At 40.6% G+C, this 26,565-nt stretch overlaps 2 protein-coding genes and 2 pseudogenes across 3 annotated transcripts; 2 read left to right on the top strand and 2 right to left on the bottom strand.

Annotated features, from left to right (window-relative positions):
* The first annotated feature begins 150 nt into the window (after positions 1–150).
* LOC121808531 (heat shock 70 kDa protein, mitochondrial-like) lies at positions 151–3,480 on the top strand. The gene is made up of 6 exons (XM_042209070.1): positions 151–336; positions 908–975; positions 1,064–1,142; positions 1,239–1,805; positions 1,888–2,508; positions 2,629–3,480. Exons 1-6 carry the CDS (start codon positions 262–264, stop codon positions 3,250–3,252), a joined length of 2,034 nt encoding a protein of 677 aa, XP_042065004.1. The 5' UTR covers positions 151–261; the 3' UTR covers positions 3,253–3,480.
* Positions 3,481–4,202: 722 nt separating this feature from the next.
* LOC121807391 lies at positions 4,203–11,415 on the top strand (annotated as a pseudogene).
* Positions 11,416–11,577: 162 nt separating this feature from the next.
* On the bottom strand, positions 11,578–14,194 carry LOC121807390 (transcription factor GTE2-like). 2 transcript variants are annotated; one of them, XR_006051816.1, is made up of 4 exons: positions 12,478–14,194; positions 12,154–12,397; positions 11,903–12,055; positions 11,578–11,796 (listed from the first exon to the last, which is right to left on the bottom strand). XR_006051816.1 is itself a non-coding variant. In XM_042207605.1 (3 exons), the coding sequence occupies exons 1-3, from the start codon at positions 13,996–13,998 to the stop codon at positions 11,997–11,999; spliced, it is 1,824 nt and encodes a 607-aa protein (XP_042063539.1). In that variant the 5' UTR covers positions 13,999–14,194; the 3' UTR covers positions 11,578–11,996. The 2 variants fall into 2 exon arrangements, 1 of the variants encoding a protein (XP_042063539.1); XM_042207605.1 differs by having other exon boundaries at positions 11,578–12,055.
* Positions 14,195–23,174: 8,980 nt separating this feature from the next.
* On the bottom strand, positions 23,175–25,742 carry LOC121806838 (annotated as a pseudogene).
* Between the last annotated feature and the right edge of the window lie 823 nt (positions 25,743–26,565).

Below are 26,565 nucleotides of genomic sequence, written 5' to 3'. Positions count from 1 at the left end.
TATATAACTATGCATTAAATGTAATCAAAATTAAAAAAGCGGTTGTATATCTTGTGGAACAATCCACCAGCACAAAGGATTGCACTACATACATCTAGAATATTCTGACATTTCATTTCTCCGTTAATTTTCTATTTATGATTTTCTTTATATTCTAAACCTCAGCTATTTGCATCCGCCTCTCCAAGCCCCAGAGTTCCTCTTTCATAAACCCTAAGCCCTAGCGATACACTCTCAATTTCAATACAGCTTTCCATTTCAATGGCGAGCGCCGTCCTCCTCCGATCTCTCCGTCGCCGTGAAGTTTCCTCCGCCTCTAGCTCTGCTTTCAGAATAGTACGTCTCGCCGATTCTCCGATTTTCTGATTTTCTTTTCCTTTTTCTCTAACGTTTGATTCGTTTCTGTGATCTGGTGTGAAGCTTTTGTTACTGTCTTAGATCTGGTCTGTAATTCGTTTCTATTTAAATGAATCTTTTAGAGAATTTTTACTTCGCTTTATGTGAATTACTGGTGATTTTCTGTGAGAGTATATTGTGAATTCGTGGTTTATTGTCATCTGTTTTGGAATTTCAAACCATCTCTGGGTAGAAATATTATTACTTATAATTAAGCGATTATCCTATTTATTACTTAGATTCTTTACTCAAATTCAGGGAGGTCCAATTTGTCGACAAAGGTCGGTGACTGAATTAGTGGCAGTACTTAATATGTCTTGCTCTTGGGGACTGTATTGTTTTGACGATACTATTTGATTAGTAGATTTGAGTAGTCGAACTATTTACTGCTTAGGTGAAAGATCATATTTCTATGGATGGAACCCCTCAAAACTCAGTGTCTGAAGATTATACTAGTAGCATTAAGAACCTTGTGATATTTTGGTGCCTACTAATATATTTTGTATTTCAGTTAACTGGAAACACTAAACCATCGTGGGCTGTAAGCAACAACTTGGCAGGTCTTGTAAGGCCGTTCAGGTATATGCCATGTTCATCTTTTGTATATCAGGCATTAGGTCATTGTCTTTTTCAGTTTTTTAATTCAATTCTATTTATTACTGAGCAGTACCAAACCGGCTGGAAATGATGTGATTGGTATTGACTTGGGTACCACAAATTCTTGTGTATCTGTTATGGAGGGAAAGGTGCAAACATTTTTTTCTCTATTGAATTCTGCATCATACTATTTGATCCCAATTGATTACTTACATGTAGTATAAATTGTACAATATTTCTAACAGACTCCAAAAGTTATTGAGAATGCTGAGGGTGCTCGGACAACGCCATCAGTTGTTGCTTTTAGCCCCAAAGGAGAACTGTTGGTTGGAATACCAGCAAAGAGACAAGCTGTCACCAATCCTACCAACACAGTCTTTGGAACCAAGCGGCTAATTGGTAGACGTTTTGATGACCCTCAGACACAGAAGGAAATGAAGATGGTTCCTTACAAAATTGTCAAGGCTCCTAATGGAGATGCATGGGTTGAGGTCAACGGGCAGCAGTACTCACCAAGTCAAATTGGTGCTTTTGTCTTGACCAAGATGAAGGAAACTGCTGAAGACTACCTTGGGAAGACTGTAACCAAGGCTGTTGTTACCGTTCCTGCTTATTTCAATGACGCGCAGCGACAAGCCACCAAGGATGCTGGGAGAATTGCAGGGCTGGATGTGCAACGGATTATTAATGAGCCTACCGCAGCTGCACTCTCTTACGGCTTGAACAATAAAGAAGGCCTTGTTGCAGTTTTTGATCTGGGAGGTGGAACATTTGATGTATCCATTTTGGAGATTTCCAATGGCGTCTTTGAGGTGTGAAATACTTGTTAAGCACATTTTTAACTATTCCCTTCCATGTTTTATGTTGTTATGCTGAACACATGTTTTCCTGCAGGTGAAAGCCACTAATGGTGACACATTTTTGGGAGGGGAGGACTTTGACAATGCTTTGTTGGAGTTTTTGGTCAGTGAATTTAAGAGAACGGACAATATTGATCTGTCAAAAGATCGTCTTGCTCTGCAGAGATTACGTGAGGCAGCTGAGAAGGCAAAGATAGAGCTCTCATCAACAACTCAGACTGAGATCAGCCTGCCCTTCATCACCGCTGATTCAACTGGTCCAAGGCATCTGAATATCACATTGCCGAGGTCCAAGTTTGAGGCTCTGGTTAACAGCTTGATTGAGAGGACTAGGAATCCTTGCAAGAGTTGCTTGAAGGACGCTGGCATCTCCATTAAGGAGGTTGATGAAGTACTCCTTGTTGGAGGAATGACTCGTGTTCCCAAGGTTCAGGAAGTAGTTACTGAAATCTTTGGCAAGTCCCCAAGCAAAGGGGTCAATCCAGATGAGGCTGTTGCCATGGGGGCTGCTATTCAGGGTGGCATTCTCCGAGGTGATGTCAAAGAGTTGCTTCTTCTTGATGTTACACCGCTGTCTCTTGGTATCGAGACACTTGGAGGAATCTTTACCAGATTGATCAACAGAAATACCACAATTCCAACAAAGAAAAGCCAGGTCAGTAGCTATTAGCATTTTATGAATGTGTATTTTCTGACATTATTGTACTATTTGACTGGCAAATCCTTTATGTTTCTGGTTAAAAAATTTCTGATGCAAGTCTTGTCATTATTTCAGTCATTCTCGACAGCTGCTGACAATCAGACCCAGGTTGGCATCAAAGTGCTTCAAGGAGAGCGTGAGATGGCTACAGATAACAAACTCCTTGGTGAATTTGAGCTCATGGGTATTCCTCCAGCTCCTAGGGGCATGCCTCAGATTGAAGTCACGTTTGACATTGATGCTAATGGTATCGTGACTGTTTCTGCAAAGGATAAGACCACCGGCAAAGAGCAGCAGATCACAATTAGGTCATCAGGTGGTCTATCAGAGGATGAGATTGAGAAGATGGTAAAGGACGCTGAGTTACACGCCCAGAAGGATCAGGAGAGGAAGGCATTGATAGATATCAGAAACAACGCGGACACCACCATCTACAGCATTGAGAAGTCCTTGAATGAGTACAGGGAGAAGATTCCAAGTGAAGTAGCTACTGAAATTGAGACTGCCGTTGCAGACCTGAGAAGCGCGATGGCCACTGAGAACATAGATGATATCAAGGCTAAGCTTGATTTGGCAAACAAGGCCGTGTCGAAGATTGGACAGCACATGTCTGGTGGTTCAAGTGGTGGTCCCACTGGAGGCTCTGAGGGAGGTGACCAGCAGGCACCTGAGGCAGAATATGAGGAGGTAAAGAAGTAGATGGGTGATGTGGGATGATAGCCAGTTGAACTAAGTTAATTTTTTTTTCTTTGGCGGTTGTATTTACATTACAAGTAGTTTTGGTTGTAGTTGTTGGAGTTCGATTAGAAACTTCCTCGGGCTGAATTAAGCATCGGTTTTTTTGACATAAATTTGGCTAAGATTGATTTATGCTAAAAATATACTACTGTAGTATAATAAATTCTATGCCTCTGGGGATTGAGATTATTTTCTACTGTATTTGATTTGTTGTGAATATTGCATTATTTGGAGGTGCCATATCTTTGCATTGTCTACGTTCGTTTATGCGCTTTGCTATGCTATAGGATAAGATGAATGAAAGGTGAATTTCAAAGTGAGAGGAATAATACTCCCAAGATTTTTCTTTTTATTTATTAAATAATAATCATTGTAGGTTATCTATTTTTCTAATTTAAATGTTAAAATAATTGGTTTTAAACGATTAATTAATTATATGGTTGAAGTGAGTAAGCCAATCAAAATATTTTAGAGCCCACTGTCAAATATGGAACCTTTGTGAAACGAGTCATATTGTTTGATATGAGAAGGATTGCATATGACCAAAATCCATTTGGAGGGGATTACTATTTTTATGTCAAATATTAATTAAATATTACTTTTAGGGGTAAATGAGTTTTTTATTTATAATATTAATCATTTTTAACTGACATACTTTTATATATATGTGTATTCCTTAATTAACTCAGGGAAGGGAGTGTATATTTTAACGTCCAAATTATGGTGTAGAGTATTTAAATTTTCACCCTTTATAAATCCGTTTTTATATTTCCAATTAATCAACAAATTTATAAAGCCTAATAAAGATCGATAGCAAAAAACATTGGGTCGGGCGAACCGAATCCGTATCCGAATAAAATACATCACGTAGGTTTCAAACTTCAGCCTCCCTCCCTTCCATCTCTCCCGTTTTGCTTTCTCTCACTTCTACTCTTTTACTGTGTGTGTTTGTTTTTGTATTGATTTCTAGGAAGGTTTGTGTTAGTTTGGTTCTGACGATGTGTTTTTTTATAATTAATCAATCAACGGTATAGAACATGATGGTGCGTTTTTATACCTCTGCAGAAATTTTTTTACAGTTTTAAGCTGAGGTGAATGGGTAGCATCAGAAAGAGGAGAGAATCGCAGGAATCCGCGTTAGAAATTGGCGAAGATAAGCACAAATTGAATGCGGCGGATGTCGAGCCGTCGTGAAAGAAAATGAAAAAGGAGAAAAAGAAGAAGGATATTGAGTTGCCGGAGGCTGAGAATGTGAGCGATGCTGATGCTGCACCGGCATCTTCGAATGCTCATAAAACTCCCTTGAATTCGATGGAGAGGAGGAAACATAGGAAGTTGCAGGATAAGGTGAGGCACTGTGGAGATAAGCGGATAAGCGATTCAGGGCTTGAAAATATGGACGTGGAATTGAAAAATGAGAGTGGTGGAACGAGCAGTAGTGGTGGTGGAGTGTTGCCTAAGTTCCTCATTGGGGTGTTTAAGGAGCTGTCAGCTGCGGATGCGAGTGTGAGGGAGGCGGCAGCTAAGACGTTGGTTGTGGAGTTGAGGGAAGTTCAGAATGCTTATGATACCTTGGAGAATGAGGGAAGTTCAGAATGCTTATGATACCTTGGAGAATAAGGATGAGGTGGAGGAGAAGGATGATGGCTTGAATAACTGTGCTCCCTCTGGGAGGTATGCTGTGCGGAGGCTTATTCGTGGTGTTTCCTCATCAAGAGAGGTGCGGTTTCTTATTTTTTAAACAAATAGGCAGAGAAAGTTGTGGTACGCTTAATAGAAAAGTTGACAAGTTATTTCTTGGAGAGTGAGTTTATCCTATTTTTAACTTTATTATGCATGAGAAAACATGTTCCGTATGGCGCAGTGAAGATTTTATGTTCTTATATTCAGTCTTCACTCTTCAGATATGATTTCTTTTAGCGTCCTATAGGGTATTGACATATTGTTATTTCACTGTTTCTTTACCGTATTACATATGTACTTTAAGGATGGTTCGAATTTGATTGGAATTTAGACGCAATGCTTATAAGTTCTGCTCTTTTCTCTACTGTTCTATTGCAGTGCGCAAGACAAGGGTTTGCATTAGGTCTCACAATGTTAATTGCCACAGTTCATAGCATTAAATTAGAATCCTTGTTAAAGCTAATTTCAACTTTGCTGGAAGTCTCGTCTTCCATGAAGGGTCAGGTGAGTAATGGCAACTTCTTAAATGTAGTCAGTATCTGAGATTTATGTTTTATTTATGAGGAAACCTTTTATCTATAGGAGGTTAAAGACTGCTTATTGGGTCGCTTATTTGCTTATGGAGCTCTTGCAAGATCGGGAAAGATCACTGAAGAATTGATTGCAGATAATAATAGTGAACTCATCAAAGAATTTACCAAATGTCTTATTGATCTTGCAGTTAAGAAACGGTACTTACAAGAGCCTGCTGTTGCTATTTTATTGGAGATGGTTGGAAAGGTAATCCAATGCATTACCTGCAGCACATTATTATTTTTGCCATCATTGTGAGGAGTGGAATACTTTTGCATACAATGATCATGATGTACATTCTAGTGGTCATGAGGACTAGGTCAAAGACTTTAGCTCTTTTTTTTGTATAATCTTTTTTAAGTTGTGTGTATACGATTAGGCTACAATAGCAATTCTTAATATGTACTTCTGTAATCACTCTATTAGATCATGGTACGACATAACTTGTACATCTTCATTAATTTACTTATAGCCACCTTTTGTATTAGTTATAGGCCTTCTTCAGTGCCATATCTTTTCAGACTTGTTCATTGTTGGTTTTATACAGTTGACTAAATATTACCTGTATCTGTGTCATGGTTTAGTTGCCTGAGGAAGCACTACTAAAACATCTCCTTGAAGCACCAGGGCTACAGGAGTGGTTTGAAGGAGCAACAGAAACTGGAAATCCTGATGCATTACTTTTAGCTCTTAAAATACAAGAAAAAGTTTCTATTGACCATAGATTCAGTAAACTGTTGCCTTCCCCCTTTAACAAAAGTGCCCTTTTTGCTGCTGATTATCTATCCACTATTTCCAGTTGCCTGAAGGTACTACTCATATTTGTTTCCTTATAGATTTTATTACATGTTAAGTGATATTTTATTCTTTACTGATGTATCTGTCTGGGATATTGCAGGAATCTACCTTCTGTCAGCCACGAGTGCATAGTGTATGGCCTGTTTTGGTTAGTTATCTCTTACCTGAGGTGGTACAAGATGTTGATTCAGCATCAGGTCTAAAATCAAGTAAGAAGCACAAAAGAAGTCGTAAGTGTAGCTCTGCTGATGAAAATATAGAAAAAAATCTGCTCTGCTTCTGTGAAACAATAATTGAAGGGTCACTTCTAACCTCATCTCATGATCGCAAAAAGCTAGCATTGGATGTGCTGTTGCTTCTGCTTCCAAATCTTCCTTGTGGACATACTCTCCACAAAAGATTCTTGGCTTTATAAAGTTGCTCAACATTTTCTTAAAGAACTGTCTGAATGGGTAGTGCATGATGACATGAGGAGGGTTGAGGTTATTATGGCTCTGCAGAAACACAGCAATGGAAAATTTGATTGCATCACCAGATCAAAAACAGTGAAAGACTTGATGTCAGATTTCAAAACTGAGTCTGGCTGCATTCTGTTCAGTGAAAGCTAGATTACCATGTTTCTTGATGAAGGTCAATCTAACCTTCAGATCAAAGTCAAACTACTGACAACAATTCTGAGATCGGATCTATTGAGGATAAAGATCCTACTGGGACACTGGGAAATACTGAATTCCTTAAAAGTTGGGTTGTGGAATCCCTTCCTGCTGTTCAAAAGCATTTGAAGCTTGACCAAGATGCTGTAAAATTCCGCGTGCAGAAAGAAGTTTTGAAGTTACTGGCAGTTCAAGGTCTATTCTCATCATCACTTGGAACTGAAGTAACGTCTTTTGAACTACAAGAAAAGTTCAGGTGGCCAAAATCAGCAATTCCCAGTGCATTGACCCATATGTGTATCGAACAGCTTCAGTTGTTGCTTGCAAATGCACAGAAAGGAGAGGGGCCTCAAACTGTGGCAAGTAGTGTGGAGGCAAAGGATCTTGGGTCTTATTTTATGCGGTTTCTGGGTATATTATACAACATTCCTTCAGCTTCTCTGTCAAGGGCTTTGAATAGTGATGATGAAAAAGCATTCAAGAAACTGCAGGCCATGGAAAGTCAACTATCAAAAGAGGTACTCCCTTTGAATGTATGCTATGGCCTGCATCCCTTAATGATAGTCCCTTGTTCATCTTTTATCTGGTCCAAAATCATAGGTAACATGTTAAATGTGCATTATATTTTCCTTTTCTTTAATCTACCCCTGATTGATAATCTTTGAAATTAGCAATCTTTTTATTTTCTGTGAGTATATAGGTCTAGTAGGAAATCTTTTATGTAATTTAACTAATTTAAGTGCAGAAAATACATTTTCAGCTCTCTTAGTTACATAAAATACTTGAAGTATTTTATTATTCCAAGTACATAAAATACAGTTTCATAGTGTGTGAAAGACGGGAATGATCCTTTTGAAATATTCTAAACTAACTTATCATCTGTTTATAAGAAAACTATAATTTAACCAATCTTATCTCTAGAAATCTTATATTTGCGATAAGTATTATTTTCAAATTGCTTATTTTATTTTTGACCAATGCCTTGAAATTTGGAGGCCTTGTCGACCTCCACTAAAATTAGTTTTAACTACTTAAATCTTGGATTTTCTTTACAGGAACGTAATTGTGCTATCACCACAGACGCAGGTAAGTTACATGCTCTGAGATATTTACTTATCCAACTACTGCTTCAAATCATACTTCGACCTGGAGAGTTCTCCGAAGCTGCCTCCGAAGTTGTCATGTGTTGTAAAAAAGCTTTCATCTCTTCTGATCTCGAGTCCTCTGGAGAAGATGAATATGAGGGGGATGGTGCGTCTGAACTGATGGATGTACTCGTTGACACAATGCTTTCTCTGTTGCCACAGTCATCTGCTTCATTGCGATCTGCTATTGAGCAGGTACCAAATAAACATTTATGTTACTTCCCTGTAGTTAAGTGCTGTAAACATTTTATTTGTCTTCACATCGAATATCTTAATGAATGATTCCATTAGCTGACTAACTTTGGCATATCTGAGTAGTGGGGTGTTTTTGCAATTGACTGAATAAATTCTAGTGCTATATACTCCCTCCGTCCCGAGATAGATGTCACAATTCGGTGATGGCACAGGATTTTAGGATATGTTGTTTTGTGTTTTAAGCAGCTAGAAAATATATGTTATATATTAATGTGAGAGAGAACTTTTACCAAAAAAGAAAATGTGACATCTTTCGTGGGACAAGAATGTGTGACATCTACCTTGGGATGGATGGAGTATTATTTGATGGTACACTGGTGGGGGCACTATTCTTGCCTCCACTTTGTTCCTCATTGCCGTGTTATAATTTCTAATACTTAGTCAATGTTCCTGAGATATGGACCTGGGCAGTGTATGATGCAATCTTTAATGTAGAAATTTTTTTGGGTCAAATTATCCTTTAATGAATTACTCTACATGTTTCGGGTACAAGTAAAGATCAATCGCACACTAATATAGATGAAGGATGTTGTTCATATTTATTGGCATCCCTTTGTGTTTGAGAAACACTGAATTGAGTTTAAGGAATTAATAAGAGACTTAGTGTGGCTCTGTTGCAGCAAGGTGACACCAGACCAAGTTTTTTTGTTATGAGTTTGTTTTTTGCATGTAAATAAGGGTCAAAGATTAGTGTGATGGTGTGAAAATTCAAATCTAAATAAATTAGCAGTTTAACAAAATTCTGTTTAACGAAAAAGATTGCATGAGTTGTTAAAGACCATATCCTACTTCAGACATGAAGTGTATTGCATCAAATTCAAGAAATCATGTACTATGAGATTTAAAATAAACTGTTGAGCTGGAATTCAGTATAATAGCAGTATATTACTTCTCTATGGTAAACCTATCAGTTTCTTGGTATGAAATCTTCATATGTAAATACTTTATATGACCTTTTGAGATAGTATTAATTTTCAAGTAACTGCCATCATCTGCATCGATAGAAATTGTCATGCTTACTTGCCTATGTGATGAAAGACTTTGGTGCATTCCCTTATAGCTTATCTATCGTCCTCCTCCAGGCTAAATAATTGGTTTATCTTCTACAGGTTTTCAAATGTTTCTGTAAAACTATAACGGATGATGGGTTACATCGGATGTTGCAAGTTGTCAAAAAGGATTTAAAACCTGCTCGGCACCACAATACAGATAGTGAAGATGATGATGCTGAAGATGATTTTCTTGGTCTTGAAGAAGCTGAAGAATCTGATGAGGCTGAGACAGGTGAAACTGTTGATAGCGATCAGCAGACAGATGAGTCTGAGTCAGTGGTTGGGGTTGATGTAGTTACTGCTGAACTCCCTGATGCCTCGGATGATGAATCTGGCGAGGGAATGGATGATGATGCAATGTTTCGCATAGATACTTATCTAGCACGAATATTCAGGGAAAAGAAGAACCAAGCAGGAGGAGAAACTGCACATTCTCAGCTTGTCCTCTTTAAGCTCCGTGTCCTCTCGTTGCTGGAGATTTACCTGCATGAAAATCCAGGCAAGTTGAAATGATATATAACTTGAATTTTGATCCATTCCTAGATCTCAGCTCCATGCCCTCGGTTTTGAGCTCTTTGATCCATTTCTTTAGATATATAACTTGAATTTTGTCAATTTCTTAGTATTGACATTGCGCGAAGGCATTATAATGCTGGATTTACATCAACTTCTTCTATGTATTTGATTGTTGAATGATTATGAATCAGACCTAGTCGTCCTTGGTTATTGTTGATGCAGGTAAACCGCAGGTGATCAAAATATTCTCAAACCTTGCTCAAGCATTCACTAATCCACACACGACAGAAGGAAGCGAGCAGCTTGGTCAGCGCATGTGGGGAATTATACAAAAGAAAATATTTAAAGCCGAAGAGTATCCAAAAGGAGAAACAGTGTCAGTTGCAGTACTTGAGCCTCTCCTGGAAAAGTATCTGAAGCTGGCAGCAAAGGCCTTCAAAAGAAAAAAAATCTGCTTCTAATCCATCTAAGAAGAAACAGTCAGCCTCCTTGAGTCGGCACAAAATGATCAATTCACTTGCCCGAAGTTCAACATTTTGGTTTTAAAAAATCATTGACGCGAGCAACTTCTCGGAGTCTGAGCTACAAAGGGTCTGCGAAATACTGCAGAATATTTTAGTGGACTACTTTGATAGCAAGAAATCACAAATGAAATGCGAGTTCCTGAAAGAAATATTCAGACGGAGACCATGGATAGGTAAACAGCTATTTGGTTTCCTATTAGAGAAATGCAGTTGCGCCAAATCACAATTTCGGCAAGTTGAAGCTTTGGATTTGGTGACTGAAGTGCTGAAGTCTCATGGTAGTGCAAGTGACAAGGCATCCGAAAAGTTTTTGAAAAGCCACATTTCAAAAATAAGCCATTTGATAAAGCACCTTGTGGTGAATATGCCAGAAAAGCAGGCGAGAAGAGCTGCTGTTCGTAAATTTTGTGGCAAGGTGTTCCAAATGCTAACCACTTTTATGTTCAGTTCTAGGTTTGTTGATGCTTTGGAAGAAGATGGTCATGGCGCCTGTCAATCCCAACTCGGTGACATATTTCTTGCTCTCAAGAAACAGCAAGTTTGAGCGAGGGAGAATAAGTGATAGTACTACATATTTCTTGCTCTCAAGAGGCCGCAAAAGAGAGGCAAGTTTGATTCTCTAAACTCTACTAACTTTGTGAGATTATTTACTGGGGCCACGGAGCTTGCAAATTACAACTATAGGGCCAACACAAATAGAGTCAGTTTTGCACCTTATGTTTTCTTGTTGGCGTAATACTTTTTCACTTTGTATAGTTGAGCTTGAGTTTAGTTTTGCTTTATCAGATTGCACATTCTGCTGATATATAGCCTTAGTACGTTTTCCCTATATATTGTTATGCTGCCTCATAATTGTCATGTGAAACTGAGATTATATATTGTTGTGCTCAGTTTCAATACCTAATGTCTCATAATTTTAATTGAATTTGAGTTTATTTCACTATATAAATTATGTGTTTGGTTTCTTATTCTTATGTTGAACAACAAAATTGTGAGAGTTTTCCTCAATCTTTAATCTGGCTGAAAATTTGAACAATTAAAGCATATTCAGTGGAATTGTTGTCAAATATGCAAAGGTGCAACAAGCTGTACAAATAGCTTTTTTTTACTTGGTAGAAATACCCAGCATTTCTGGGAGGACAAAAACTGTGACAAATTAACGTAACCAAACTAACTAAAACCTTTTAACAATTACTCCACTATTCTTCCTAAGCTTAAGCTGACACTTCCCCATGGAAGAGTAATCCAACACATTAATCCCATTCCTTCATCATTGGCATCTATAACAACAACCTTATTTGCCATTCTGCCAAGTCAAATAAAATATCCTTCAGCTCTTGTACATTACCAATTACCAATTACCAATTACCAATTACCAAAGTAACAAGTACGCCGTTGCAAGAAACACAAACCTCATGAACAAATATGCTAATTTGTGAGAGTACCCAAATGCCCGACCAGAGTAGCACTGAATTCATTTCAGATTTGCTCAAAACAGTTATCAAGTCATGACTGTGCATCATCTGCGTCGGACTCACTACCAGAGGAACTCCCTGAATCAGAATCTGTAAAAAGCAAGCTCAAACGCATGAACATCTGTTTCTGTTTACTTACTCCCACCCTCAACACAATGTAGAAACGCAAGAAGAATCAGTATCAATACCACTCGAGGATGATGAATCACTACTTGAGCTGCCACTGCTCGAGCTACTGCTGGCATTGCCTCCACCATCATTCTCCTGTCCAACAACACCATCATTCTCCCGCCCAACAACACCATCTTTCTCAATCTCAATCTCGACAGGAGGGAAGCTCGCTGCTGGCATATCATCATCAATATCTACATCTTCTTCATCATTCTCTTTCATCTTCTTGCCACACTCGTCATTCTTCTCACTCAATGCGCCCTACACAACATTACAATTAACATGAGTAAACAGTTAAAATACCACAAAAAAGGACAAATCTTTGTGCAAATTAAACTTACCAGATCAGCATCTGTAACAGGACTGGAGGGAATAGAAACTCCAGCAGCTGGATTGTTGTTCATCATCAACGCTTGCCGCTTTGTCTTGCTCACCATCTTCTTCCAATTGGTCACAAACCTATCAAGTTCCCACTGCGTCTCCGTATCAAGAGCCTCAATATCAAGCTCAATTTCATCGCCATCCTGTGCCAAATGCTCATCCCTCTTCCTGATTATCTGTACAAGTTGAGGCATCTTCTCTTGGGGTAAATTCTGCAACCCAAATCCAAGTTTCTGCTTCTCGTCCATACTCATCTCTCTCTTATTAACATCCTTAGCCCTTGGCTTCGGCTGTTTCGGTGTCACTACACGTCCAGGTTTCTGCTCCTTAGCCGCAGGTAGAGGAGGAGCTCTCACTGGAGAGGGAGGTAACGGCTCTGGCTCTGGTGCTAATGGTTGTAGATTCATCGGCGGTGTTGAAGCAGTAGAATGGTCTTGCATTCTATCAGACTTCTTCATAACATGGGAAACAGGAACATGTCCACCTTTCCTCTTCGACTTCTTTGCAGCAAGAGCCTGACAACCATTACTGTTCCAAGAGCTGCCCTGCAATTCCTCAACCTCCCTGAACGACAAATCATTGTTGATTTTGAACTCGTGGGGCTCATTCTTGGGCAGCTTCTCTAGCACGCTGTTGAACTTCTCCTGTACAGGCCTGAACATCTCCTCGAACCGTGCCAGAATTTCCTCTGTCATGCCATGAACAGGATCCGTTTTAGGGTTGTAGAGCAACGCATTGTTAAAAGTCAGCCTGACGTCAGCTGCGAATTCTGCAGGCGACCGATACAAATTCTTCGCCAGATTCGCTTTAACGGTGCCGAGATCCATTGGATGCTTCACAATCAGATGATAATCGACAAGCTTAAAAGCCACTGCATCCACCGGATCTTTGAAAACATAGCCGAATTTGCCTTTGATCAATTTAGTCACAATCTTTTCGCATTCTTTCAACAAAACCCCAAAATTAACAGTCTCCAAGCTGCCATTTTCATATCCATCGCCCAATCTCTTGGGAGCGGATCTAATAGCAGGGCCAGGACGTTTACTGCCACTATATTTCTTTGATTTCGGCTGAAATCTTGGGGTTTCCCCAATGTTGAACCGACCTAAATCAATTCGATCACGCAAATCACGGATTTGATCGAGTTCAGCAGAGAGGCGTTTCCGGAGCTCCAGAAGCTCTGATTTAGTGTACGTCGCAACATTGTAGGTCAAATAGCCACCGTAATTCCCCGCGTTACCAGCCGCAGGCGCCTGGTTGAAAGAATATGCATCATCTGACGCTGTCTGCGTGACGGCCGGCGAATCGATGTTGTTGTTGCTGATGCTACGGTAGCGACCGGTGGCACCGTTCGCTGGAAACGGGTGGAATTGCTTCTGCTTCTTTTTAGGGTTTGGATTCAGGTTGGGATTCGCGTACTGCGTCTTTCCCATGTGGGCCCAGTTCGACTCATTCTGGCTCGCTAAAACAGCGGACGCCATGAATCACACCGTCGGCAGCGCTCAGCTCTGTTGAGCCTCCGGCAGCGATTCCCCCCAAATATCATGTATAGAATAGCCGGAATCTTCCGCTGAATTAAATTGAAAAATTAGCTAGAATTAGGGGGAAAAAGAAAATGTTATACTTGACTCCAATTTCACTAGGTTGAAGAGATATTAGGGTTTGAGCGAAGAAATCAGATGGAGAGGGCATCCTTCTTAAAGGCCATGAGATCTGCCCGATTTTATTTCGGGCAGAATCGCAGCCGTCGATTATCCAGGTGACGGAAATCTAACGGCAACAGTGGGTTTGTCTTTTGGCTGAGAGTTGAGACGGGGCTGTTGGAACACGTGGCGGATGAGTTTAAATGGGTCGGGTTATAGGGTTCTGTGGGCCCTCTGGAAATGATGACATGGCAATGAAGTAAACTCGCTTTGGCACGTGACGTGTCAGGGGATCTCGCCACGAGCAGAGCAGAGCAGAGGGTTAAGAGCATCAGCAATGGAGGCGTCAAAATCGCGACGCCGATTTTTCGCCGATGCCGATTCTGACGCCGAACCATTGCGACCGGGGTCGGCGAAATCGGCGTCAACTTCGGCGTGGCCATGCCGATTCGTGTGATGACGCCGGTTCTAACGCCGATCCTCACGGCGCCATTGTAGGCCCCAGATCGGCGTCAGATTTTAATTTTTAATTTTTTTTTGTCTCGAATTTTAATAGTATTATTCGAATTTCTCATATTTGTCTCGTAAATTAAATTTCATATGTTGATACGATTGTAAATTAAATTATATAATTGTTATTAGTGATGTGGATAGGTAGTGGGAAGGCTATGTGAGAGCTATTTGATGTCCAGTTGATGTGGCAGGAGAATTTTAGTGCTGATGATGTGGCAGTGTGAAGGCTATGTGAAAGCTATGTGAAGTCCAGTCTCATTGTGGATGCTTAAAAGGCCGACGAATGCCTGCAATAAATGGGTTATGGAGGTGCCTTTTTCCACAAGTGTTGATTTTTTTGAATTCTATTTATAATTATTTTGGTCCCCACCTGACAAAGTAACTAGTTTTGGTATAAATTGTTTTCTACTTATATAAAAGGACCCCTTCTAATAGCATTATCAATTGAATTGGTTGCGATTTAAATAAGATTCCATTCCTTCCCAACAATATGTTAAAAGTGGTTGGTACGTAGGAGTGAGTCTATGGATTTTTTTATCAATATTTATTCGGTTGTTGCTCAAAATTAAGATACGAATGCAACTAAAATCACATATTTTTTAAGATTATTTGCTCATAAATGCATGAACTTTCATCACTTTTTATTTTTTTTTAACTTTACATAAACTTTAAATTTTTCTGATTTTTCCCCTAAACTAAAAATTAAAATTGACGTGGCAAAAAATTAACAAAACAACCTCTTTCTCTCTCCCGCATATCTGTATCTTCTTTCATCTTCCTAAACTTCCATTTTTTTTCTACTTTTCTCTTTCAATCACAGAAAATATATGACAAAATACAATTTTCATTCTTAGATTTTCTTGGTGCCTCTACTTCCCATCACAGTTATCATTTATGTTTAGGCTTGATTTTTACTGTTGTTGTTTGCTAAATTAGTGAACACACTCATATTGCATTCGTTTATGTTATAAACATTGATTTAAACTTGAATGCTTTGGAACATGATAGCCTTTTATAATAGAAGATGTTATTTATTCTTAGTGTATGATCCAATTTATATAAATGGTTTTGCTTATAATGTGAAATACCAGTGTGCTTTGTATTGTGTATTGTGAGTGTGTTTAAAATTTTGAATAAATCTATGAATATCCTAAATCTAAGGGTGAGAGTTATCAGTTATGTTTTCGTGGTATATTTTGAGCAATTGAAAAAGGAGATCGAAAAAGATGGAGATATGGGAACTGGAACGAAGGCAGTGAGGAAGAAAGAAGACGAGAATAATGAGATTAGTAAGGTGGAATTTCATTTTCTAAAATTTTTAAATAATAAAATCAAAACTACGTCGTTTGATTGCCGTGTAAGATTTAGTTTGCCACATCAGTTTTTTTCTAAAAAATGAAATGTGACATCTTTTATTAGACAAACTAAAAAGGAAGTGTGTCATCTACCTTGGACGAATGGAATATAATAGTACAATATTTTTAAGTTGTTAAAGAATCTAAATATAGTTTAAATTTTTTCTTTATCTCATCATAGATTCATAGTAACCGGATCCATGTATCATCCCCTTTGTGCTACCGTTGTTTGCTCTGCACACAAATCTTCTACTCATTCGCATGAGAAATCGTGAGTTCAAATTGAGTAGCACCACCTCACTAAACAACGAGGAGGTGAGGGTGTCATATGCGATGAAGAGGAAAGTAAAAGAGGTGACATTGATTTTGTGGTGATTTTATTAGATTTTTTTATATATATTTTGCTTCCCATTCATCGCCATTAACCATAGATTCTCCACCTCTTCGAGATATGACGAAAATTCTTTGCAACATCTCCATATTCATGTTATGCACAAAATTTAGAGCGACACTCATGAGAGTATGTGGTTTGGATGAGAATTGAGATTGTTTGTTTATTTTATTTAGTTGATGTATCTATGTATCTATTCGAACCATAAGGACACCCGCAACATGTTACTGTAACAACCTAGAAAGAAAAAAAAATCCTAACTTGGTCACCAAGTCAATAAATCAATTTAATATATTCTCCCCACTCCCTATATCTCTCCCACATCAAAACAAATCACCTCTCACGTTGCACCATCATTCAGGTTCTGTATAATATATGTTCACATCTCTCACAAGAACAAGGCAACTCTTAGATCGAATTCGAACTCAAGCCTCTTGCAAGGACAAAGCTACCTTTTCTCCCCGTTCCAATCTAGCCGAGCTCAAGGTAATCTGCAAAACATCCCCTATCACTAATCTGCCAGTTTTGGATAACCCATTGAATTTTCTCTGTTAGAAAATCTGAGAAAACTAAGAGAGGAGAGAACGAGAGCCGAAACCTCTTTTTCGAGCCAATTCGTTCCCAATCTACCAAGGTATATCAATTTCCTCTGCAATAGCCTAGATTTTGTGCATCTCATAAGCTCTGTAACCAATCTAACAATCTGATAATCAAAACAAATCGAATAAAGATTGAACATTTAACGAATCAGGTTGGTATCCAAGCCTCCTAGCTCAACTGGTTGAGAAGGGATGCAAGGATATGGCGCCATCCAGGAGGTCCTGAGTTCGAATACTGGATGGCGCAATTTTGGGATTAATTTCCCTGTGGGCCTAAGGCTTGTTGCCTTGGGACTTTGCAAGCACACGGGCCTGGACTAGTCTGAGGGTGGTCAACTTACGAGCCGAGACCCGTCTGAGGGTGGGTTAAGCAGCTAGTTCGTGGGCCACGAGGGAAAGGGAGAGGCCGGTGCTTGGCCTGGACCCGTCTGAGGGTGGGTTAAGGGACTAGTTCGTGGGCCACGAGGGGCAGGAGGAGGCTAGTTCGGACGTGACCACGAGGGGCTGGAAGAGGCTGGTTTGCCTCGGGGCTGTTTCGGGGAATCGGGGCAACGGAGTGGCAGAGACTGACCGACGGACGCTGCTGACAGCAGCGGCGTCGTGTCTTCCCGACGAGACAACAGCGGCGTCGCGTCTCCCGGAGGCGACGGAGCAGCGGCGTCTGATGGAGGTGGACGATGATGACGAACCGGTGGCTGGACGTTGAGGGCAAATCGGCGGCAGCAGCGGCGACGGATCGGGAGAAAGATAGAGGGGGGGCGGCGGCGTGACGGTGAAGAGAGAGAGAGAGAGGAGTAGGCGCAGCCGGAGCGGCGGCGGAACGATGGCGACGAGAGAAGGGAGGGAGGCTGTGCATTTTGGGGAATGAAGGAGGAAGAAAGAGACTTAGGTTTTTACTTAGGTTTTCTTAAATCGGGCTTATTGATTGGGCTAGTTCTTTTATTTACTTGGGCCAAGGGAGTGAGGAAATTAATGTGAGCCCAATTCTTTTAAAATCATAATGGCTGCTTTAATTGGAGGGAGGCCCAATTTTCGGATTTAATTATTGTGGGCTAAAAATGGGAGAGAGTCTCGGCCCAGTTTCGAAAATGGTATCATTTGGGAGAAAATATAATACTAAATTTTAGCCTAAGTTTTAAAATAAGATTTCATTAATGTTTACTTTAATTATTGTTTTATGATTTCTTCAAATGATGTAATTAAACTAAAATAATGGATCTTGGAATTTATTTCAGAGTTTTACGTTAAAATTTTAGTTACACATGGAGTGTCACTTAGTCGGAGCCCGAAATAGCAACAAAGTAGTAATAGATAATGTAAGTTTTAGAAAATTCTTAATGAATGATAATTACACTAATAGTAGTAATAATATTAATTATAAAAATAAAAATAATAATATTAATAATAAAAATAAAAATAATATTAATATTAATAATAGGGTTAAACCTTGAGATTTTTCTTTCTCATTTAATTAGATTAGTAAAACTAAATTAGTATTTTCTTATTGTTTTATTTTCAAAATGGTACGTTCGCAAGTAAAGTCGGAACGAAAGATTCAAGTTAAGGGAACTAAACGATCAAGGTGAGCTTTCTTATACTAAAAATACAAATCGTATTTTGTGAAAACACGAACTCATGTTCGTGATTTTTAAGGATGTTGTCTTGCCATAAATGTTTTGTGTATGATGCCTATCTGTTGGCTACGGCCAAGTGAATTATGAATGATGATATATGTGAATCGATTCGAATTTGAGTCCTGGTAGGGTGGTGTCCCTACTTGGAACCTCTGACCGTGAACGGCAGAGAAGGTGACCGTGGAAGGTGGCCACCTTCCCGGCACGAGAAACCTCTGTCATGATGGGCAGAGAAAGTGATCGCGCGAGAACACCATCTCGGCGGGCAGGTGATCAGATATGGCTAAATACAGGAAAAAGGGGCTGCAGCCCAATGTGAATATTTTTAGTAAGCTCGGGTCTTTTTCAATAACACCCCCGAGTGTTACTGTGATGATGGCTTGGCAATATTTTCAAATGTATGTGTGTAATTTTCAGCAATGTGTTCACTGAGTACATTTTGTACTCAGCCCTGCATATATTTCTAAATGTGCAGGTTGAACAGCGAAGTGGTGGAGGAAGTGCTATTGAGACAAGACATTTAATTCAGTCAGATTTTGACTCTCGGAGGTTCATGTCTTCATACATGGAACCTCGTTCATTTGCTTCCGTTGTGCATCTTAAAAGACTCAAGTCTATTTTGTTCAAAACTCTGATATTTTAAAATTTTTACAAACAATTACTCGAGTTTTCATGATCGAGTATCTTTTCTTCTATGTATCAGCACTTGATTAGTCATGACTCGCAACCAATGTTTGATTTTATTTTCCCTAAATTCTTTTCCCGCTTCTTATACCCTCACCCCTAGTCACGGTTCCCCGACTATGCTATCCTTAGCAAGTGCGGTCGTGACAGTTACGCGGGTGTCCTGCGTTCCGTCACGGAGGGACGGGACGCCGGCGCGATGCGTTGCAGCGCCCCGTCTCGTCCCCAGCCCGTCCCGATCCCGTTCCGCATCCCGTCACGGCGTGACGAGTGATGAGCCGTCTCGCCACGCGCCGAGCTGACGTGGCGCGCCCAGGCGCCATGCGTGACGCCCACTCGCCGGCCCGCGAGTGGGCATCGTCACGTTGACGCAATAAATCATTTTTTTTAAAATAATCGAATTTAAAAAAAATAAAATAAAAATAAAAATTGTAAACAGTGTTTAATTAGCCGTTTTTTAATTATTTTTCCTCATTTCACACACAACTACACATCTTCTCTCCCCAAATCATCTCCATTTCCTCTCCAATTTTCATCTAACATCTCATCACAAAATGTCCGGCGACAGAAACTCCGGCGTTGGCGGCTCCGGCGGGTGGGATCTCAACGCGTTCGGTGACTGGGCGAGCATGTACAACACATTGGGTGGTTCCGGTTCGTCGACGCCGGGTACCCAGGGTTCGTCGACGCCGGGGGTACCAACCACCCAATTTTGACGTGGATGCATACGCCCGTCCCTTTGCCCCGCGGTATTCGCAGGGATTATCCCAGATTCGGGCGGATTATTCCGTTGAACACACTCCGGGAGGAGGCCGAGGCGGTGGAATCTCTAGGGTAGAGGCGGAGGCGGGCGAGGAGGAGGATCTAGGCCGGCATCCGTACAGCAGCAAAGAAACGATGGCGGCGTACAACGCCTGGATTTGTGTGTCATACGATCCCATCGTTAGGAATCAACAAAGCCGGAAGTGTTTCTGGGAAAAGGTTTCCGAGGCCTACCACCAGATTAAGCCGAAGGGGTCCCGCCTCCACACATATAAGATGCTTCGCGCTCACTTTGACCGAGTCGACAGAAAAGTCAAAAGATTCTGCGGCATCTACACGAACGAAACGGCTCAGTACCAAAGCGGATCCACGGGCGCCGACATTCTGAGGTCGGCTTTGCGCGTCTACCACGACGACACCGGCAAACAATTCAAATTTGTTGATGTTTGGCAGGTCGTCAAGGACGAGGAAAGGGGGTCGCCGATGTCCGCTCCAACTCGGGCTCAACCTCCAAGCGCACGAAGCACATGGCGAGTGGCCAATACTCGTCTGGTGACGCCGGTGAGGGCAGCGGTTCACAAGAGAGTGCCTCGCAGGAGGTTGAGGGCACGACCGGCGATACTGGGGGATCCTCCCATGGGCGCCGTTAGCCACAAGGGACTAAGGCGGCGAAGGTGGCTAGAGCGAGGAAGGGCCGAGGCGAATCAAGCCAGGCTGGCTCGGGCTCGGGCTCGGGGGGAGGCTCGAACTCCCTTATGGCCATGTACATGACCGCCACAATGGCGGACACTTCCCGCTTTACGCCCGCCCAGTACTAAGCCTGGTGGAACGGAATTGTCTTTATAGCAGCACAACTTGGCCTTCTGCCTCCTACTGGCTTTAGTGCACCCCCACCGCCTTCGGGGGATGATTCGCCGGCGGAGTAGTTTTTTAATTTTCTATAAAATTGTATTTTAAATTATGCCACGTTTATTTTTTTAGGATTTTAATTGTGTTTTTTTAATTTTTTAACTTTTAAGTTGTATTTTTATTTTATGTTGTAATGTTATTTTATTGTTAATGAAGTGTGTTTTTTATTAATTGAATTTGTTGGAAAAAAATAAAAAAATGAAATTGAATGAAAAGTAATTTAAGGGACGGAGAGTTGCAGGTTTCGTCCCTTAGTTAAGGGATGGAGTAAAATAGTACAGTGTGGCCCGCAAATAGTGTTTTAAGGGACAGTTAAGGGACGTTATAGTGACAGCGTTGTGGATGGCCTAAGGGCATCCGCAACGCGTCTCGTTGTGGTCCCTATCTCGTCTCGGAGAGACGAGACGGCAGCAAGACGGCGTTGCGGGAATCGTCTCGTCCCCAGCCCGTCCCCATCCCGTCGCGTGTCTCGTCGCGGAGAGGCAGTCAACGAGACAGCTCGCCACGTGCGTTGGCGACGTGGCGAGCTGTGGTTCGTCCGTGACGCCCACTCGTCGGCCCGCGAGTGGGCGTCGTTTATTTTCGTTGAAAATGTAATTTTTTTATTTTTTAAAAAATTCAGAAAAAAATTTGAAAAAAAAAATCCCAAAATTATACTAGCCGTTTTTTGCATATTTTTAATTTTTTATATTTTTTTAAGCCCACAATCACTTCTATAAATATCAAATCATTCCCACAAATTAATCCACCATTAAAAAAAAAATTCTCTATTCTCACTCAAACACTCTACATTCTTCATCTCAAAACATTATTCTTCTCCCAAATTTAATTTACTCATGGATCCATTTGAGCAAATGCGTCGAATAAAAAAATAAAACATCCTGAATTTTCAAGTATCGTTGGAATTCACAGACTAAAAGTTCGTCGGAGCTCTCTCCCAAATTCGAAATAAAATCCTTCACCTCCCCAAGTCTATCGCTGCGAATTTTTGTTGCCTCGAGCTTTGATCCAACGGAATAAGACATCGCAACTGATGATATCTTCTTCTGCTTCTTTGAGTTTTGAGATTTTGAATTTAGAGATAGTGAGTGGAAGATTTTAAATTATGTATTTTATATTTTTTTAAGGATTTTATTAATGTGGTTTTTTATTTTTTTAGAATTTTAAGTTGTAATTTTATTTTATTTAATGAAGTGTGTTTTTATTAATTGAATTTGTTAGAAATAAAAATAAAAAATGAAATTGAATGAATAGTTAAGGGATGAGATGGTTAAAAGATGGTTAAGCGCTGAGGTGAAAAGTATAGTGGGGCCATGAATAGTTAAAGATAAAATGGTTAAGAAATGAATAAGAGACAGCGTTGCGGATGACCAATGATGAGACCACAAATTCCTTTGAATTGAAAGCTTTTGGTGGAATATGGATTTAATGATAGGAATTTCGCTTAAAAGTCAAAGTTTGTGTTCCAATAGATAATTGTCGTTTGAATAAATTAATTAGTCGTGCGTTGTAATAGATTAATGTAGGACTAATGCAATTTTCTATTACCGATTAATCGAATCAAAACTTGTCGGTTACCAAGCAATCAAAAAACTCATTTGTTGGAAGATTGCATAAGCTCATATAATGAGAATTATATTTTCTATTTGAGGGTATCAAAAGCTTATGACATGAAATCTTATTTTTTCAAGAATGCCCACGTCATTTTAAGAATAACAATTCTTGTTATTTGATTGTTACAACCCTTGGTTCATCTAGGAGTTCATATTTGACTATTGAGTGAGTCTGAATCAGACTCTCTAAGTCGTCTTTGGTTATTGTTGATGCAGGTGATCAATATATTGTTCAAGCATTCACTAATCCACATACAACACAAGTAACGAGCAGCACATATGGGGAATTATACCAAACAAAATATTTTTTAAGCCAAAGAGTATCCAACACCAACAGTGTCAGCTGCAGTGTTTGAGATCAATTCACTTGCCCCCAGTTCAACATTTTGGATTTTGAAATTCATAACTTCTCTGAGTCTGAGCTACAAAGGGTCTGTGTCTGTGATATATATTCTGTGTTTTGCTTCTTGTGAATAATTTTAATTGTGTCTCACAAATGAGTTTTCATGTACTCCTGTTTGGTTTCATTATCTTTTAAATCTGTGGCTAACAAATTTGTGTACTTCAATAACTCGGCCTTTTTTCACTAGGTAGAAGAAATTCCCACCATTTCTGGGGAAGAAGAAAACTGTACTACAAATTAACCTATCCAAACTATCTACTTCTATTTTCTTCACCTAAGCTTAAGTGACACTTCCGATGGAAGAGTAATTCTATAGTTTTAATCTATTTTCTTCATTCCCGGCATCTACAACAACCACCTCATTTGTCATCCTGCAAAGTCAAATCAAACATTCGTCAGCTCTAGCACATTGACAAGAATCAAGAAAGCCGCAGCAAGAAATACAAAGCAGCTAATTTGTGACAGCCCGACCAAAGTAGCACTGAATTCATTTCAGATTTGCTCAAAACAGTTGTCAAGTCAAGACTCTGCATCATCTGTGTCGGACTCACTACCAAAGGAACTCCCTGAAACAGAATCTGTAAAAAGCAAGCTCAAACGAATGAACATCTGTTTCTGTTTCCATACTTCCACCCTCAACACAATGTAGAAACGCAAGAACAATCAGTATCAATACCACTCGAGGATGACGAATCCCTACTTGAGTTGCCAGAACTGCTTGAGCTACTGCTGGCATTGCCTCTACCATCATTCTCCTGCCCAACAACACCACCATCATTCTCCTGCCCAACAACACAATCTTTCTCAATCTCAATCTCCACAGGAGGGAAGCTCGCTGCTGGCATATCGTCATCAATATCTACATCTTCTTCATCATTCTATTTCATTTTCTTGCCACATTCGTCATTCTGGTCACTCAATGCGCCCTACACAACACGACCATTAACGTGAGTAAACAGTGAAAACACCAAGAAAAAAAAGGACAAATCTTTGTGCAAATTAAACTTACCAGATCAGCATCTGTAACAGGACTGGAGGGAATAGAAACTCCAGCAGCAGGACTGTTGCTCATTATCAACGCTTGCCGCTTTGTCTTGCTCACCATCTTCCTCCAATTGGTCACAAACCGATCAAGTTCCCACAGCGTCTCTGTATCCAGAGACTCAATATCAAGCTCTATCTCATCACCATCTTGAGCCAAATGCTCATTCCTCTTCCTGATTATCTGTACAAGTTGAGGCATCTTCTCTTGGGGTAAATTCTGCAACCCAAATCCAAGTTTCTGCTTCTCATCCATACTCATATCTCTCTTATTAACATCCATAGCTCTTGGCTTCGGATGCTTCGGGGTCACTACTCTTCCAGCTTTCTACTCCTTAGCCGCAGACAGAGGAGGAGCTCTCACTGGAGAGGGAGAAAACGGCTCCGGCGCTAATGGCTGCAAATTCATCGGCGGCTGAGGCGGATTAGAAGGCGTTGAAGCAGTGGAATGGGCTTGCATAGATGCATGCATTCTATCAGACTTCTTCATAACTTGGGAAACAGGAACATGTCCACCTTTCGCCTTCGAGTTCTTCGCAGCCAGAGCCAGACAACCATTATTATTCCATGAACTGCCCTGCAATTCCTCAACCTCCCGGAATGGCAAGTCATTGTGGATTTTAAACTCGTGGGGCTCCTTCTCACGCCGCTTCTCGAGCACGCTGTTGAACTTCTCCTGCACCAGCTTAAACATCTCCTCGAACCGCGCCTGAATTTCCTCCGTCATGCCATGAACAGGATCCGTCTTAGGGTTGTAGAGCAACGCATTGTTAAAAGTTAGCCTGACGTCAGCTGCGAATTCTACAGGCGTCCGATACAAATTCTTCGCCAGATTCGCTTTCACGGTGCCGAGATCCATCGGATGCTTCACAATCAGATGATAATCGACAAGCTTAAAAGCCACTGCATCCACCGGATCTTTGAAAACATAGCCGAATTTGCTTTTAATCAATTTAGTCACAATCTTTTCGCATTCTTTTAACAAATCCCCAAAATTAACCGTCTCCAAGCTGCCATTTTCATATCCACCGCCCAATCTCTTGGGAGCGGATCCAATCGCAGGACCGGGACGTTTACTGCCACTATATTTCTTTGATTTCGGCTGATATCTAGGGGTTTCCCCAATGTTGAACCGACCTAAATCAATCCGATCACGTAAATCACGGATCTGATCGAGTTCGGCAGAGAGGCGTTTCCGGAGCTCCAGAAGCTCTGATTTCGTGTACGTCGCAACATTGAAGGTCAAATAACCACCGTAATTCCCCGCGTTACCAGCCGCAGGCGTCTGGTTAAAAGAATATGCATCATCTGACGCCGTCTGCGTGACGGCCGGCAAATCGACGTTATTGTTGCTGATACTGCGGTAGCGACCGGCGGCAACGTTCGCTGGAGACGGGTGGAATTGCTTCTGCTTCTTCTTAGGGTTAGGGTGAGGGTTTGGATTTAGGTGGGGATTGGCGTACTGCGTCTTTCCCATGTGGGCCCAGCTCGACTCATTCTGGCTCGCTAAAACAGCGGACGCCATGAATCGTACCGTCGACAGCGCTCAGCACTGTTGAGCCACCGGCAGCAATTTACCCCAAAAATCATTTACGGAATAGCCGGAATCTTCCATTATACCGCCTCGCCGAACGATCTGCGGCGGCTCGGAGCTATATTAAATTTTAAAATGGCAAGAATTTAGGGGGAAAACAAAAAAGCAAAGGATATTATACTGGACACTATGTTACAAGGGTGGGGAGATCTTAGAGCATTTCCAGTGGGCGGACATCTCACTAGAACATCCACTAGAACATCCCAAAAACACCTCATGCCACGTCACTAGGACTTCCCATCCCACTGCCACGTCACTAGGACATCCCCTGCACAATCCGCCCTTCCCATCGCCCTTCCCACTAGGACATCCGGCAATAAAAAAAATCACAATAATTTAATTACGTAAAAACAGAAATATAATTTTGACACAGAATACGTGAAAGCAAAATACGGACAAAAATACATATTCATAAAACATAAAAAAAACATAGTTAGAAAAAATCAAAATACATAGTCATTCGAAAAAAGAAAAATACATAATTTGTTGGATATTTTAGTGTAATTGGATTAACTTGATTGATCAATATAATTATAATGAGACATCAAATAAGTTGGAAGTGCGGAGTGCACACTTATTTGAATTCGTTATGATTAGACGGGGGTTCAGGGGCAGCGCCCCGAGAGCGGGGTCCAAGGGGCAGAGCCCCTGGCTGGGGTCGAACTGGAATGGAATTACTGTGCAGAAATCTTCATCCGGAAATGGAATTTTCGATAATTGAAGGACCAAATTGCAATTTTATAACCCGCCAACAATCAGTTATTTTCGGTTGTGAAATGAAGGGATGCAACGCTTCATCCTAAACCTCTACATAATCCAACATCCCCGGCCCACTCCGCGTTGAAATGAAGTTCAACGAGCCGTATATATAGAGTTTTTTTTTTAAAAAAAATAATAATTTCCGGAC

The sequence above is a fragment of the Salvia splendens genome, chromosome 6 (assembly GCF_004379255.2).
Source record: "Salvia splendens isolate huo1 chromosome 6, SspV2, whole genome shotgun sequence".
Classification (NCBI taxonomy): Eukaryota; Viridiplantae; Streptophyta; class Magnoliopsida; order Lamiales; family Lamiaceae; genus Salvia; species Salvia splendens.
This window is presented reverse-complemented; position numbering and strand designations above follow the sequence as displayed.

What these genes read in the sequence shown, in the direction of transcription:
- LOC121807390 (XM_042207605.1), bottom strand. Translation starts at nt 13,998, where the DNA reads ATGGCGTCCGCTGTTTTAGCGAGCCAGAATGAGTCGAACTGGGCCCAC. An exon ending in CTGTTACAGATGCTGATCTG is followed by an intron (nt 12,398 to 12,477) that starts GTAAGTTTAATT and finishes AATGTTGTGTAG; the next exon opens with GGCGCATTGAGTGAGAAGAA. An exon ending in TGATTCATCATCCTCGAGTG is followed by an intron (nt 12,056 to 12,153) that starts GTATTGATACTG and finishes TGCTTTTTACAG; the next exon opens with ATTCTGATTCAGGGAGTTCC.
- LOC121808531 (XM_042209070.1), top strand. Translation starts at nt 262, where the DNA reads ATGGCGAGCGCCGTCCTCCTCCGATCTCTCCGTCGCCGTGAAGTTTCC. An exon ending in CTAGCTCTGCTTTCAGAATA is followed by an intron (nt 337 to 907) that starts GTACGTCTCGCC and finishes TTTGTATTTCAG; the next exon opens with TTAACTGGAAACACTAAACC. An exon ending in TTTCCAATGGCGTCTTTGAG is followed by an intron (nt 1,806 to 1,887) that starts GTGTGAAATACT and finishes GTTTTCCTGCAG; the next exon opens with GTGAAAGCCACTAATGGTGA.